We start from the raw sequence: 15,400 nt of genomic DNA, 5'->3' as shown, positions 1-15,400 counted from the left end.
ATCCTTCAAAGTGCGAAAGCAATCATTCTCGACATTGATATGCTCAGTCTGGCAAATCAAAAGATTAGCCCACCGCAGGACGGAGTTCGAAGCATTCTACTTTGAAAGGGATTTCTATGACGGTTTCGACTATAATTTTATGTTATAATCAGAATTTGTATGTTTAACTTATTGACTCAGAAGATAGTTCATTCGACACGTAGACATCCCATGCTTACACCGGAGTTTTAACGTGTTTTCTTTGTCGGTGCAGGGCCGGCCTCTCCCCGTACGGCATTACCAATTGACTTAAAACATGACACCTTATCATAGCCGTTAGGCAAAATTTTCGGTACCGACGTTATACGTGAGGGACAATCAGCAGTTCTATTGCTGCAGCGTTGAATGTAACATTTTGGAAAAAAATGAGTAGTGTCGCTTCGCTCAAGAGGAGTATTTTTCTGTACTTGCATTATGCCGGGACGTCGGGCCGTTAATGCCCATCCCACATATACTGAAAGCTCAATGCATATCATCACTGTAGATACCCAATCGAGAAATATATCTCTATCAACAGGCTCGGTCTGCGAGAATATGAATCATGCTTCTTGTTCTTCGCCCCACCGATCGAGTTCCTGTGCCTCGTATTTTTTCATAATCTCCGGTTTAAATATACTCTCTTCGGGAATCTTGGTCTTCCCGTAGTCAACCACCGGACCAATCCACTCCCTCCACCTCGTCTTCCTCTCAATCAGTCCTTTGATGGGCTCTCCAACCCCTACACCAGCACCCCCCGTGGTCGACCTCGCCACCCCGACGACGTGACTTCCACCGCCAGCCCCTCCAGGTCTCTTTTGCTGCTTTCCCTTCTTCCCAATATTGCGGTTGCGCTTTAGGTACGCGGCGTTAATCTGGTTGTCCAAATCGTCGGCTATAGTGCTGTACTCCTGCTTGGACATCCAATCTTCCAGAAGCTCCTCCAAACGTGCTTTACGCGCCCCATTCTTGATGCTGATCCGCCGCAGCTCTGTTTGAAGATATCGCAGTCGAGCAGAGACCTCGTCGTCCAGCCGAGCATTGTATTCCGGTGTGTCGTTGGGTGAAATGAGACCCATAAAGACGAGCTCGCGGTGCAAGCGTTCGTCGATGGTGTTGTAGTCCGGTCGTGGGATCTCCACATTTTTCCAGTATTGCTCTGGAAACGCCGAAGCCGACGGCTCTGGTTTGGTCTCCGCGTGGCCATTGGTTTCACCATCGATGTCCATGTTATCAATGCCTGGAAGGAGCACCTCGTCTTCCTTACCCGTGGCGCGAAATACATATTCAGAACGCATGGCTGTCATCAAGCGTGTGAGCACTGGACCCACGGAGACCATGTCGGTAGCCGCGATCTCGTCGTCCATATCGTCAAGCGAGCCGCGCGCCTCGTTTGCGGCAAGTTTGTGCGCGTTCGGGTCCATGGCTATTTGATTGTCCTCCTCGGCCCATATCTCCTTGTAATGTTTTGCACCTAACTTGGGGATGACAAATGGAAGTTCTCTGTTACCTCTCTCTAGCAAGAAGCCTCGGTCCTCCTCCGTCAAAGGTCGTAGGAATGGTTCGGCGTAGTTCTGGAAGGTAGTGAAGTTAACTTGCTGTGCGGGCTTGGCATTGCTGAAGTCCCGGTCTGGAGGCGTGCCACATGTCTGATCATGCAGATCTGACTCTGGATAGTAAGCGACGCTGTAGATTTCCTTCTTTTCTTCTTCAGTCATGTCTGGAGTGACCTGCCGGATCTCGTAGATCGTGTCATCTGGGAATGCCGTCGGATCCTCGCCAAATATCTGGTACTGCTGGATTGGAGGTGCGGGTGGTGGTTGATGCGGGGATGTATCCGAGCCTGGGCTGCCAGGTTCTTGCTTTGTTGAAGCTTCGCGTGGTGATTGTGGTGGCTGCGAGACTGGCGACGATATTGAAGAGGACGTGGCGGCTGTTGAGGCGATCCTGTTAGTCTGGCTTCATGCTTGTCATGTACAGACGCGAGACGAAGCGAAACATGCAATGACAACGCTGATAACGTACCGGCCTGATTGTCGCCGCCATCCTGCCGAGCGACGCCATGCGCACCTACTGCCGGCGGCCTCGTCTCGTCCTCGCGTCCTCGCTTCTTGGGCGTAACGGCTAGGTTCTTCTTGCGCTCTGCAGCGGCGTGTTCCTCCATCTCACGTTGCCGGTTTCGCTCCGTACGTTCCTTCTTCTTCTGCGACAGCTCCCGCATCAGTCGCTCACATACCTCCCCGCGCGGCTTCACCGTGTTCAGTAGCTGCGTCCGGATATTGTCACTGATGGAACGCAACATGGTGGCTGAAGGCGGGTTCGACGACAAGCCATGGCCATCAAAAAGGTCTTCCACTGGAGTATCGGACAAGACGGGATTCGCATTGACAGCCGTCTGCAGATATGGCGAGTGAACGGTATCGACGGCGGACAGCGACGAGGCGGACATGGGCGTGCTATTGCGACTGCGCGACCGATGGTGCATCTCTCGCGAGTGGGCCTTGGCCTTGCTTTTGGGTGCCGGCGTAGGCATGACGACGAAGAAGCCAGAGCGATGTGTCTGTTTTAGAGTGTCTAGGCAGTGGGGCTCGCCTCGCGTGGACGGCGGAAGCGCCTTTACCAGTTGCCAGAGTGGTTCACGGCGCACCAAAAAAGTTCGCGTCGCCCGGTCGCAGAGCGCAGGTCACGGGGAAGACGAGGGTCACTGGAAGCACAAGTGCACAAGTTAAGTTACCTTAGTAAGTCACGATTAACCAGGTTAACTTAAGCAACAGTGGAGAAGGCAATGAATGAAGTTAGTGTGCCAGGATGAAGGCGGCCCTGGGCCCTCTCTGCCAGCTCCCGAAAAATAAAACCCCCCGCCCGCTGGAGCTGGGCACCATCTCGCGGCGCCTGCCCGGCACGCGCCCACTAAAGTTGGGGGGGGGGGGGGACCCCAGCATCTCGAAGGATGCGGCTTCCGAAGACACACGTACACACGTCAGCCATCCTGTACCGGTCTGCAAGCGGCCGAATGTCTCCGTCTCGGGCGCACAGTTAAGAACGGTTCTGAAACAGAATCCACAGGCGCGCGAGGCTCGAGCAAACAAAACGATTCTAGGCGTTGGACGATGCAGATGGCAGGACACGTTTGTTTCCGCCGATTTGGCTGCTTCTGCTGCCTCGATTGCCGCGACTGGGCCACATCCGGCCAGCCTGGCCAGTACTGGATCAGCGCTGGTCGACCGCTGGCCAGTGTTGGACGAGAGGCGAGGGCCAAGCATTGCGCTAAGCATGCGGCAGAAGCTTGTCTCCTGACAGAGACATGCATCAGACCCAGCACGCGCCCACCCACCTCTTTACTGATCCGTCTGCCCTCATTTTTCTGAACTGCTCTCCACTTCTCGCCATAGTCCCGACGATCCCGCCGTCCTCTTCCATTCGTGTCCTGGCGTTGCCTTTGCGGTCGCCAGCCTTTGTCGGATATCTCTTGGTTAAAGTGCTGATGCAACGCACGGCGAGTCTGAGTCGAGATGAGTACGATCACTCTTCCGCTGATTCGGCTATTATGTCTTGCCTATGCTGATGCTCTTGTGTGCGCGCAGCCGCCGTCGGTCTGCGAGTGCTGACACTCGCCTTTCCGGATCCCGATATACAGCCTATCTCGTCGAACGACTTCCAGCCCGTCAATGTACGCCGAATTCCCTCTCATCCGAGATGGCCGCGCGGACTCGCATGACGACAGGGCACGTTGCGTGTGATGGCTGGATTGGCATGGACTGACCTGCGGCAAAGCTGGTGTACTCGAGAAATGGCATCGTTTGAACAGTCAACCAGGTCATTTGGCTAAACGCACAACAAGCTCTGTGCCGTCAGGAAACATGCGCGGCTACGTACTCTTGGATCTGATCACTGACTGCGGACGTAGGCTAGCTTATCATATTCTCTCGCAGAGGCCGGTAACATACGAACGCTTTCGACGACCGGCGCAACGCCCGGCCATGACATAGACGGCTTGCTGTATACCCCCACCCTCCCTCATGGCACATGTCCTCAAGCTTCCAGCGTCATTCCCCGAAATGCGACCAGAGAAACGAACCTCCCAAAGGATACAGATATCTTCTGGGTGGCTCTTGCACCATGGATCAACGCCAACTGCACTCTAGAATATCTAGCCGCTGTCCGGGGCACTTCGGCTCAGGCATTTATGTTTTACTTACTTGACAACGGGACACAGATACCGCCCGTGGCTGACGACCCTGTGTGGAGTCTCGGTGATGGTGGTCGTTGGAAGACGACAAACAAGCTCCCCGTCTATGCGATTTCTTCCATGATAGGGCAGACTGTCATGCGGAATTTAGCGAACTATTCCGGCAATTTAACCACCGTACCGAACGGCCACGAGCTTGCCAATGAATGGCCGTCCATGGACTACATTCGCCTGGCTGTCGAGCTTGATATAGGTAACATATGCTTCTTGCCTTGCGTTCCGTACACGTCGTTAATCGTTAGGCAGACAGCAGCGAGAGATTACCCAGTCTCTGGATATTTCTCCTTATCGTCCTCGGCATACTAATCCTCATAATCGCTGCGACGTCCTGCACCATGCACTGGGTGCAACGTCGCCGACGAGAACGATTGCGAAGGCGCGTCGCGCGAGGGGACGTCGACCTCGAAGCCCTCGGCATAAAACGTCTGACTGTTCCCCAGGACGTAATTGATAAAATGCCCCTCTACACGTACTCTGATAACTCGACCGATACCGAGAAACCTGCCGAAACTGTGCGACCCAATCAGCCGCCCACCAATCCGGTAACCCTTCAGGCCCATCCCCAGCTGCACACTACATACTTCTCACAGGCCACCTGCCCCATCTGTCTCGAGGACTATGAACCAGGTGTGACAACAGTTCGCGAACTGCCATGTCGACATCTCTTTCACCCGGATTGCGTAGACTCCTTCCTGCGCCAGAACTCGTCCTTGTGTCCGATGTGCAAAAAGACTGTTCTGCCAACAGGGTATTGTCCAGCCGTGATCACAAACGCGATGGTCCGGCGCGAGCGCATGGTCCGTCGCATTAGGGAAAGGGTTGTGGCCCCGCCGGAGAGTAACCCAACCGCCAATGCCCAGCAAGGACATCGAATAATGATCCCGAGGGTTAGTACCGTGTTGCGGAGTGCCGTTGCCAGTGGTCGACGAGTCTTCTCTGCCCCTATACTTTCTGGAACCACACAGACTTTACGAACAACGCCGACAACATCGCAGAGCCTCGAGATGCGAACAGCATCCAGTCCCTTAGACTATGCTGCTGCTTCCACTGTAGATGTATCACGCCCAGCACCAGCAGCGGTGATAGGGCCGCTGTCGGATCACGGATGTCCTCCTTCTCCAGAAACAACCTCGCCGCCTACGGACCGTCAAGGCAGGAGAGAATGGGCTCGACAACGCGCGGTAGCTATGCTAAGGCAAAGGCGTAGTATACAAGACAGAGAAATCGAGGCCGAGGCTGCAAGGGCGCCTCTCTGGAGGAAATTGGTCGGGAAAATATGGCCCGGGTTCGCTTAATTGTGTTGGTGTGCCTCTTTTCATTTTCTTCACAGTTTTTGGTTTACATCTCGCAGACGCTGGCAAATGTAGCTATGCCAATCATGGGCCTTGGGGTTTTGCTTTATTGTGAAGACCAGCGGGGTGCATCTTTTCGATAATGGGACGTAAGCGTAATCCATGATCATGAGGAATTGGGTTCTTTTGGCATAGCGTGGCGTCGGCGGCACACCTGTAAAGGTCGGATTTCAAGGGCTAATGATTGTTACGAGAAAGCGCTATATGAAATGCAAATAAACTGGTTTTTTGGGAAAACTTGCTGCCGAGCGACTCGTCCCTTCGTTTCACGGCTCCTGGCACGATGTGAGACGATTTGTTTGCGACGAAAAAAAAGCCACAACAGAACTAGTTTTAGAAAGTCGACGAAGGGGTGCTCGAATTGTGGAAAACTACGCAAAGACAGGTGAGACTGGAAGCGCCTCTCAGCGGAACACTCCTTATTGCGAGCGAGCTTCTTGAAGTGAAAATAATAATAAGACACAAACAACATGTAGGGTGCAGATGATTTGACGGGAGAATGCTCAGCGAAATATTCTCATCTAAAAACCTTGAGCCCATGCTGTTGGATGAGCTCACGGCGATGCCATCTCTGCAGCCACTTGGTAATTTTTTGACCTTCAACTTCTACAGGAAGCACTTCTTCTGCTTTACCCAAGGTTCTCTGACACTTGGTTCCATATTTTTTTTTTTTTGCTTGTTGGTACACATATATACATTGTTTGAGTGTGGATCCATCACTTGGCCAAAAATTTTTGGAAAGCTTTGTGCTCTATCACGACGTTGCCCACTGCTCTTAATCTCTTTCTGCCCTCCTTCTGACGTTCCAAAAGTTTGTTCCGCCTCGTCGAATCAGCGGCGTGCAATTTTGCCGTGACGTCTTTTCTAAACGCCTTTAGGGTCTCTCGCGCTACGATCCGGCGTCCGGTTGCCGCTTGGATCACGACCTCAAACATTTGCCGATCCACGTACTCCTTGAACTTGCTGACCCATTCTCTGCCAACACGCTCTACTTGGCTGGTGTGAAGAACACGCGACACCGCGTCCACAGGGACTTTGTTGACGAGCAAAGTCAATTTTCGAATGCTTGACGTGCGGAACCCTGCATCCTCGTAGTCCAGTGTAGCGTATCCCTTAGTGGCCGACTTGAGTTTGCCAAAAAAGTCTTCCACTAGCTGTGCCAGGGGCAGCTCGTATTTAAGGATAACTTGGGTGGAAGTGAAGAAAGAGAGCTCCTTTTGGATGCCTCGATTGGCTTCGCACAATTCGATGACTTTACCCAGGTACTCTTGAGGTAGTGTGATCGTAGCATCCACAAAGGGTTCCTGCAGATCGGCGACTTTGTCACGGTTCGAGTCTTCATCTGGGAAGTCATTCGGATTGGAGATGACGGTGCTGGTACCGTCTTTCCAGACCACTTTGAACGGCACAGTAGGAGGAGTCAGTATTATACTCGCGCCGTGTTCTTGACGCAGACGGTCCTCGAAGACGGAACAATGCAATGTGCCGAGGAAACCAAGACGCCATCCAGCGCCAAGTGCATCGGATGACTCCTTGGCTACGGTAACGCTTCGATCATTCAGCACAATGGCGTTAATGCTTTCCTCCAGGTGTGTATATTCGCTCTGGTCGACAGGAAACGCTGCAACAAAAACCATCGATTTGGGCTCTTCAAAACCGGGGAGAGCTTTCACAAGCTTCTCATTGCCAACGGTTGTAAATGTGTCTCCTATTTTTGCATCTTGGATTCGCTTCATGCCAGGATTGAAGAATATGTAGCCAAGTTGTCCCGCCCTCAATGTTGTCTGCGGTGTTTGATCGGGATACATGATGCCTACTTCGCCCACGATGTATTTATTGTTGGTTGCGAAAGATCGAATTACATCGCCGGCTCGAATCTGCCCTTCGAAGATCCGCACTAACAAGATTACACCTCTGTAAGAATCGTACCACGAGTCGACGAGCAGCATTCGCAACGGCGCATTGGGATCGCCCGTCGGCGCAGGAATCTGCTTGATAACCTGCGGCAAGATGGCTTCAACATTTAATCCAGTCTTTGCGGAGACTAGCACAGCATTCTCCGGTTCAAGCTCGAAGGAACTCTTCATCTGTTCAAGGGCGCGCTGAGGGTCGGCGGAAGGGAGGTCTATCTTATTGACGATGGGGACGAGATGCAATCCTTGAGAGAAGGCAAGGTAGAAGTTGGCCACGGTTTGGGCTTGCACGCCCTGACTGGCATCCACAAGTAACAGTGCTAGATGACAAAATGTCAGACTCATCACCGAATGTGTATGCAGGTAGTGTTCCATACCTCCACCACAGCTGGCATAGCTCCTCGATACCTCTGCTCTGAAGTCTACATGGCCAGGCGTATCAACGAGGTGAAGTAAGTAGTCTTCGCCCGCATAATTGTAGATCATAGTGCAGGTCTGTGCCTTGACCGTAATACCTCTTTCTCTTTCCACGTCCAATTTGTCTAGCACCTGCTTATTTGAACCTGGTTGGATCGTGCCAGTGATCTCCAGTAGGCGGTCGCTCAGGGTGCTTTTCCCATGATCTACGTGTGCCACGATGCAGAAATTGCGGAATCGATCAATAGGAATAGCCGCAATCCGTTTCTCTAGTTCAGATTGTACTTTCAGCGGCTGCGCCGCGGAGAGCCGCGTTGTGGCGTGCAGAGAACGCGCACCAGCGGGCCATGGTTTGAGGCTCGTTTTTGTCTTGAAGAGCAAGCTGTGCCAGAAGCGAGCTTCGTGCTGGATATGATTAACATGTAGCCAAGGCCTGTAGAAGCTACCTGGAATGGAAGAAAGTCCGCATGGTCGCATTAGGTAGGCATTGATGGATTTCGTACAATAAGTTGTTTTTTTGGGGAGGGAGAAAAAAGTCGTCTGAGAGTCGGCTAATCTGCGGATGCTTTTGGTGATGGTCCGGATTAGGAAGTGTGATTGCGGCGAGCATCGCATCACGCATCAGGCTTACACAACAACACCAACGCACTGAAAGAACGTAAGAGAGCCCTAAAGTGCGAATCACCTCCTATAGCTACTCGGTTCTACGAGTTTGACACTTTTCTGATTCGGTGGAGCAAGATACATTGCCGTTGCTATAACAACCACACTGCTGTAAACAGAGGATATGGACGGAGCACCGGCAAAGTCGAGCCGCGAGAAAAGCAGCAAGTCCGGGGACAAAGATGACAAGTCAAAGACTCACAAGCTCTCCTTGAAGGGTAAAGTGACCCAGTTTCCTGATGTCAAGCTCTACTTACCGGTATAGGCTCGTCAAAGATGGTGGCCGAGTTTTTCGAGTACTCTATAAACACCATCCTGTATCAACGTGGAGTCTATCCCATTGAGGATTTCACCGCCGTGAAAAAGTACGGACTCAACATGCTCGTCACCTCTGATGATCAAGTGAAGGCGTACATCAAAAAAATCATGAGCCAGCTGAACAAGTGGATGCTTGGTCAGAAAATTTCAAAGCTGGTCATCGTGATTACAAGCAAGGAGACAGGCGAGCACGTCGAGCGGTGGCAATTTGATGTGCAACTCAACAAGTCATCGTCATCAAAGTCAGGAAAGAAGAGCGCGGATAAGGAAAACGCGGCGCCAGCGTGAGTGTTGCAATTCATCTGTCCGACGAACTCGCCGAGAACTAATTACTTGCTTCAGGGAGTCGGCAGCACCTGCGGTGGCAGACAAGCCCCTGTCCGAGGAAGAAATCCAGGCTTCTATTAGAGCGCTCTTCAGACAGATCACAGCTTCCGTCACATTCCTGCCGGAGCTGACGGAGCCGTGCACGTTCAACGTACTGGTGTACGCAGACGCGGACTCCGACGTTCCCATTGAGTGGGGTGACAGCGACGCAAAGGAGATTGAAGGAGGCGAAAAGGTGCAGCTACGGAGTTTTAGCACTAGCAACCACCGTGTAGACACGATGGTCAGCTACAAGTTGAGCTCATGAGGAGTGCAGGGAGGATGGTGAACGGATGTGAAGGGCGTTCTTAGGTTGAAGTACGGGACGACATGGTGTATAATCGACTCTGCGATTGCTTGATACCAAATGCCACACTTGCTCTCCAATTCCGTATTCACTATTCACAGTGTATGCTGCCTGAACACAGCGACGCTCTACACCCGTGGTCCCCTGCAGAAGAGTTTGCGGAGATCTGGGGGACAAAACTTGACTAAGTTAGCCGCAAAGCAAACGATCGAGGCGGGAGCTTGGACCGCCATCCCTGCAAATCTCCCTTCCGGGTCCTGGAGAAATTTTGTGATCCTGCGCCGCAGTGAGTCAACGGAGTCCATTGACTCTTCTGCACGAATCGGATCAACGGTCGAATCGCAAATTCAGTGCATGCCGTCGCAGAGGAGCACTATGGGCTCTGCAACGGAGCCAGCTAAAGTCCAGATTCTGGGCAAAGAGTCGATAATCGTGGACTATGATCTCTTCGAGAAGTACATTCCTCACGATCTGCTCGCCAACATCCCCGCCTCGACGTATGTCCTGATTACAGATACAAACCTTGCGCCCATCTACGTGCAGCCTTTCAAGGATGCTTTCGACAATGCCAGGAAGAGCCTCGATTCCAGCGCGCGTTTGCTGGTCTACGACCGAGTTGCGCCGGGCGAGACATCCAAGTCTCGCTCAACCAAGGCGGCCGTGGAGGACTGGCTGCTCAGTCACAAATGCACGCGCGACACTGTCATAATAGCCCTAGGAGGCGGCGTCATCGGGGACATGATCGGCTATGTTGCTGCAACATACATGCGCGGTATACGCTTCGTTCAGGTTCCCACTACGCTACTTGCTATGGTAGACTCGTCAATTGGAGGCAAGACGGCTATCGATGTTCCTGCTGGCAAGAACCTGATTGGCGCATTCTGGCAGCCCGAACGGATCTACATTGACCTTGGATTCCTTGATACCTTGCCTAGAAGGCAATTTATCAATGGGATGGCAGAGGTGATCAAAACTGCAGCGTTTCGGGATGAAAGGGAGTTTGAATTCATGGAGGATAGCGTTGATGCTATTATGGAAGCTCTGGATTCTCCCGAAAAAGGAAAGGCACGATTTGCAAATATCACACCGATCATAAAGAGGATTGTGTTAGGGTCCGTAAGGGTCAAGGCGGCTATAGTATCAGCAGATGAAAGAGAAGGCGGGTTGAGGAATTTACTCAACTTTGGGCACTCAATTGGTCATGCTATCGAAGCCATTCTTACCCCGCAGATGTTGCATGGAGAATGTGTGGCCATTGGCATGGTGCTCGAGGCTGAATTAGCACGCTATCTTGGTCACCTCAAACCCGAAGCTCTGGCGAGGCTGTCGAAATGCATTTCTGCTTACGGCTTACCTGTCTCTTTGCAGGACAAGAATGTGAAGAAGCTCACGAGGAACAAACATTGCCCAGTCGACGAACTGATCTCTATCATGGCTGTGGACAAGAAGAATGCAGGCAAGCAGAAGAAAATCGTCTTACTTTCTGCCATTGGCAAGACAGTAGAAGAAAAGGCAAGCAGCGTGGATGACGACGACATCAGGTTCATTCTTTCGCCAAGCGTATTGGTCCATCCTGGAGTTTCTTCAAAGAATGTGACATGCACCCCTCCAGGGTCAAAAAGCATATCCAATCGTGTTCTTGTGCTTGCAGCGTTAGGCAAAGGCACATGCCGCATACGAAATCTTCTTCACTCGGATGACACACAGGTCATGTTGAACGCTATAGTGAAACTAGGAGGCGCAACATACTCATATGAGGAAGATGGAAGTGTCCTCGTACTCCGTGGGAACGGTGGTGCATTAAAGGCAAGCTCGGAAGAGCTCTATCTTGGCAATGCCGGGACAGCTTCGCGTTTCCTGACCAGTGTTGTGACCTTAGCTACGCCAAATAATGGACAAGAGGCAACAGTATTGACTGGTAACGCGAGAATGAAGGAGCGGCCAATTGGTCCATTGGTGGATTCGCTACGCGACAATGGCGTCGATGTGGGCTACCTCGAGAAACATGGCAGCCTGCCTGTTCGTGTGAAAGCAACGGGCGGGATCGCTGGTGGTGAAATCAATCTTGCTGCAACAATTTCCTCACAATACGTCTCTTCACTGCTCATGTGCGCTCCGTATGCGCAAAAACCTGTCACTCTGCGACTTGTTGGCGGCAAACCTATTTCGCAATTGTACATCGAGATGACAATCGCGATGATGGCGTCCTTCGGTGTGCATGTCAAGAAATCGACAACAGAAGAGAACACATATCACATACCATGTCAGGCTTATACGAATCCTTCGGAGTATGAAGTTGAGAGCGATGCAAGCTCTGCGACGTACCCTCTCGCCATTGCTGCCATTACGGGAACGACATGCACGATACCAAACATTGGTTCAAAGTCGTTACAAGGAGATGCTCGATTTGCTGTCGATGTTTTGCGACCCATGGGATGTACCGTTGAGCAGACTGCCACCTCAACCACAGTTACAGGCCCAGCCAGGGGCGGCTTGAAAGCGATTCCAGAAGTTGATATGGAGCCTATGACTGATGCCTTTCTAACAGCATCAGTTCTTGCTGCTGTCGCTAATTCAGGAACGACACGCATTTTGGGCATTGCAAACCAGCGAGTCAAAGAATGCAATAGAATTGAAGCCATGAGACTCCAGCTTGCCAAATATGGTGTCAAATGCCGGGAACTCGATGATGGTATCGAGATCGATGGCCATGGCTTTGATCTGCTAGAGCCGAAAGGTGGCATACATTGCTATGACGACCATCGAGTAGCGATGAGTTTCAGCGTGCTCTCTGTGGCGGCCCCGACGCCGTCGTTGATCCTAGAACGACAGTGTGTGGGAAAAACTTGGCCAGGTTGGTGGGACGTATTAAGGCAGCTGTGGAAAGTTAGACTCGGGGGTGTCGAGCTCCCTCAACCCTCGAAATCTCTTGTCAACGGTCATACCAACGGCACGACTGTGCATAAGTCAATTTTCTTGATTGGAATGAGAGGTGCGGGAAAAACCACAGCAGGAAGTTGGGCATCCCAGCTGCTCGGCTGGCCGCTCCTCGATCTGGACACTGAGATGGAGCAGACCCTTGGTATTTCAATTCCTGACATTGTACGGCAGAAAGGCTGGCCGTACTTTCGAGAAGAGGAAGCCAAGTTATTAGAGCGCATAATGCGTGAGAAGCCGACAGGGTACATTATCGCCTGTGGCGGTGGTATTATCGAAACACCGGCGTGTCAAGAGATGCTAGTGCAATACAAAAAGCAAGGTGGCATCGTGCTTCATATATCTCGAGACATTGAGAAAGTCATGGAGTTTCTGAACGTGGACAAGACCAGGCCAGCTTGGAATAGTACATTGATGGACACATGGAAGTTCAGGAAGCCACTCTATCAGAAGTGCAGCAGCCACCAGTACCACAGTGCTTCCGTTGAATCTGGTGGCTTAGCAAATACACTTGAGGACTTCGCAAGATTTTTAAATCTGATCATTGGACAGAAGTCTGCGCTTGATGAAATCAAGAGAAAGAAGCACAGTTTCTTCGTTTGTCTCACCTTTCCCCAACTTGGACCGTACCTGGATGTTTTAAAGGAAGTAGTGGTCGGTGCGGATGCTGTCGAACTTCGTGTTGATTTACTGGAAGATCCAACGAGCAAGGATGGACTCTGTACACCGGATTTTCTAATACAACAAGTTAGCTTGTTGAGGTCTGCTGTCTCAATACCGATCATCTTCACGCTTCGAACGAAAAGTCAGAGTGGTAAATATCCAGATGATGCTCACGACAAAGCCATCGAACTTTATCGAACAGCCTTACGCTTGGCTCTCGACTTTATCGATCTTGAGATGACATCGCCGGACAGCATACTGAAAGAAGTATCCGAGAACAAGGGTTTCAGCAAGATAATTGCTTCGCATCATGACCCCAAGGGTGAGCTGTCTTGGAGAAACGGCTCGTGGATACCTTTCTACAACAAAGCCCTCATCTACGGAGACATCATCAAGCTTGTCGGAATTGCCAAGACTTACCAGGATAATTATGCTGTTGCAGAATTCAAAGAGTGGGCGAAGACATCTCACGATGTCCCGCTGATTGCCATGAACATGGGCGAGCTGGGCAAAGCTAGCAGAATCCAAAACGGCTTCATGACTCCAGTTTCACATCCAAAGTTACTCTCTGCTTCAGCACCAGGACAGCTATCTGCTGCTCAAATACGCCTGGGCTTATCACTGCACGGCCTTATACAGCCGAAGAAGATGTGCATCTTCGGCTTTCCGGTACAGCAGTCAAGGTCGCCGGCACTCCATAACGCATTGTTTAAGGAAACGGGTCTTCCGCATAGCTACAGCCTGCACGAAACGGACACTATAACCGAGGAGCTGAAGAAGACGATTCGATCACCGGATTTTGGCGGTGCTTCAGTGACGATACCACTCAAGCAGGAGGTGCAGCCACTTCTTGACGGTGTAGGTCCCGAAGTCGAGATCATCGGCGCCTTAAACACTATTGTGCCGGAGGAGAGCATCGATGCATCCGGCAAAACAATCACACGTCTCATTGGATATAACACAGATTACCTAGGAATGATGCTAGTTCTGAGGAATGCTGGTGCTCAAGGTGGCGCTGGCTCTCAGAGTGGTCTTGTGATTGGAGGTGGTGGCACAGCGCGGGCTGCTATTTATGCCTTGCATTCGATGGCTTATACGCCGATTTACCTAATCGGTCGTTCTCCAGAAAAGTTGCAAAAGCTTGCTGAAAGCTTTCCGATTGACTACAACATCAAAGTTGTCCCGCAAGGTACACCGATCGCGCAGTCATTTGATGTGCTACCGAGCGTTGCAATCAGCACTATCCCAGCAGACAAACCCATCGAAAAGGCTATGCAGATCACCGTAGCTCAGATCTTCGAAGAAGGTGGACGGAGAACACCGCCTACTGAGAAGGAACCCAAGATCTCGGCGCCGAATCATCCTGCCGTTGGGCTGTCGAAGAGTAGGATTTTGCTGGAGATGGCGTATAAGCCCCCGGTAACAGAGATGATGAAACTTGCTGAGGCCGCAGGGTGGAAAACTGTTAACGGGTTGGAGGTTTTGGTGGGCCAAGGCGTGTATCAGTTTAAACTTTGGACTGGGATTACGCCACTTTATGAGAGCGCAAGAGTGAGTGCTTCGGTTTTGCATGGTAACTTCTTCTGACGAATTTACAGGCCGCAGTTATGGGTACCGAGTAGTCTTTGTCAATTTCTTTCGGAATCGTAGCCGTACCAAAGATTCAGAACATTTCGACGCAACGGTTAAGTTGCGAAAGAAATAAGATATTTCATAGATGTTGAAAACTTACCACTTGACACATCCAAGTCTCAACATTCGTGCCACTTCATCTAGCATTTTCTCATCCAAAGGCGCAATGCTGAAAAAGAGGATTGGCCGTAGTTTCAACGTGCAGAAGATACAGATGAGATGGTGTTAACAAGAAGCGAGACCTGTGCTAAAGCCTGAAAACCATTGTCGCCATGTTTTGAGAATGAACCAACGCAGGGAAATTACTTTGTGAACAACGTGATTGAGCCAATCTCGCAAAACATAGCGTGATCTTACCATTACCATAATTTCGTCACGTCAATATTCAAACAATTTGTCCTCGAGATTACCGGATCCTGCGCGTATGCAGGCTAACAAAGTGCTTTGTATAGCGCCTAACTTTGAAAAATTCCTAGTGTTGAGTACTAGTCAAATGTGATAGCATGTAATGACGCTACGTCGTTTATCCCTTCTTGTAAGTCATGGCTCCGATGGAGAGAAATGCTTG

At 51.1% G+C, this 15,400-nt stretch overlaps 5 protein-coding genes across 5 annotated transcripts; 3 read left to right on the top strand and 2 right to left on the bottom strand.

Annotated features, from left to right (window-relative positions):
- Positions 1–421: 421 nt before the first annotated feature.
- Positions 422–2,698, bottom strand: PV09_00567 (uncharacterized protein). Its single transcript, XM_016353324.1, has 2 exons — positions 2,041–2,698; positions 422–1,948 (listed from the first exon to the last, which is right to left on the bottom strand). Exons 1-2 carry the CDS (start codon positions 2,546–2,548, stop codon positions 579–581), a joined length of 1,878 nt encoding a protein of 625 aa, XP_016218477.1. The 5' UTR covers positions 2,549–2,698; the 3' UTR covers positions 422–578.
- A 660-nt stretch (positions 2,699–3,358) lies between these two features.
- On the top strand, positions 3,359–5,850 carry PV09_00566 (uncharacterized protein). The gene is made up of 4 exons (XM_016353323.1): positions 3,359–3,531; positions 3,600–3,685; positions 3,923–4,457; positions 4,511–5,850. Exons 1-4 carry the CDS (start codon positions 3,528–3,530, stop codon positions 5,557–5,559), a joined length of 1,674 nt encoding a protein of 557 aa, XP_016218476.1. The 5' UTR covers positions 3,359–3,527; the 3' UTR covers positions 5,560–5,850.
- A 253-nt stretch (positions 5,851–6,103) lies between these two features.
- Positions 6,104–8,447, bottom strand: PV09_00565 (translation factor GUF1, mitochondrial). The gene is made up of 2 exons (XM_016353322.1): positions 7,907–8,447; positions 6,104–7,849 (listed from the first exon to the last, which is right to left on the bottom strand). The coding sequence occupies exons 1-2, from the start codon at positions 8,421–8,423 to the stop codon at positions 6,333–6,335; spliced, it is 2,034 nt and encodes a 677-aa protein (XP_016218475.1). The 5' UTR covers positions 8,424–8,447; the 3' UTR covers positions 6,104–6,332.
- A 125-nt stretch (positions 8,448–8,572) lies between these two features.
- PV09_00564 (uncharacterized protein) lies at positions 8,573–9,678 on the top strand. Its single transcript, XM_016353321.1, has 3 exons — positions 8,573–8,827; positions 8,875–9,211; positions 9,270–9,678. Exons 1-3 carry the CDS (start codon positions 8,734–8,736, stop codon positions 9,559–9,561), a joined length of 723 nt encoding a protein of 240 aa, XP_016218474.1. The 5' UTR covers positions 8,573–8,733; the 3' UTR covers positions 9,562–9,678.
- Positions 9,679–9,889: 211 nt separating this feature from the next.
- PV09_00563 (3-phosphoshikimate 1-carboxyvinyltransferase) lies at positions 9,890–15,130 on the top strand. Its single transcript, XM_016353320.1, has 2 exons — positions 9,890–14,751; positions 14,799–15,130. The coding sequence occupies exons 1-2, from the start codon at positions 9,955–9,957 to the stop codon at positions 14,820–14,822; spliced, it is 4,821 nt and encodes a 1,606-aa protein (XP_016218473.1). The 5' UTR covers positions 9,890–9,954; the 3' UTR covers positions 14,823–15,130.
- The last annotated feature ends 270 nt before the right edge of the window (positions 15,131–15,400 follow it).

This window comes from Verruconis gallopava, assembly GCF_000836295.1.
Source record: "Verruconis gallopava strain CBS 43764 unplaced genomic scaffold supercont1.2, whole genome shotgun sequence".
Classification (NCBI taxonomy): Eukaryota; Fungi; Ascomycota; class Dothideomycetes; order Venturiales; family Sympoventuriaceae; genus Verruconis; species Verruconis gallopava.
The sequence above is the reverse complement of the archived record's forward strand: the minus strand, read 5'-3'. Positions and strand labels throughout refer to the sequence as shown.

Coding starts and splice junctions, on each gene's coding strand:
- PV09_00567 (XM_016353324.1), bottom strand. CDS start 2,548: ATGCCTACGCCGGCACCCAAAAGCAAGGCCAAGGCCCACTCGCGAGAG. Junction 1,949..2,040: donor TGGCGGCGACAATCAGGCCG/GTACGTTATCAG, acceptor TCGCCTCAACAG/CCGCCACGTCCTCTTCAATA.
- PV09_00565 (XM_016353322.1), bottom strand. CDS start 8,423: ATGCGACCATGCGGACTTTCTTCCATTCCAGGTAGCTTCTACAGGCCT. Junction 7,850..7,906: donor CTATGCCAGCTGTGGTGGAG/GTATGGAACACT, acceptor TTTGTCATCTAG/CACTGTTACTTGTGGATGCC.
- PV09_00566 (XM_016353323.1), top strand. Junction 3,686..3,922: donor ACGACTTCCAGCCCGTCAAT/GTACGCCGAATT, acceptor CTGCGGACGTAG/GCTAGCTTATCATATTCTCT. Junction 4,458..4,510: donor GGCTGTCGAGCTTGATATAG/GTAACATATGCT, acceptor ATCGTTAGGCAG/ACAGCAGCGAGAGATTACCC.
- PV09_00564 (XM_016353321.1), top strand. CDS start 8,734: ATGGACGGAGCACCGGCAAAGTCGAGCCGCGAGAAAAGCAGCAAGTCC. Junction 8,828..8,874: donor TCACAAGCTCTCCTTGAAGG/GTAAAGTGACCC, acceptor TTACCGGTATAG/GCTCGTCAAAGATGGTGGCC. Junction 9,212..9,269: donor AAGGAAAACGCGGCGCCAGC/GTGAGTGTTGCA, acceptor TACTTGCTTCAG/GGAGTCGGCAGCACCTGCGG.
- PV09_00563 (XM_016353320.1), top strand. CDS start 9,955: ATGCCGTCGCAGAGGAGCACTATGGGCTCTGCAACGGAGCCAGCTAAA. Junction 14,752..14,798: donor CACTTTATGAGAGCGCAAGA/GTGAGTGCTTCG, acceptor ACGAATTTACAG/GCCGCAGTTATGGGTACCGA.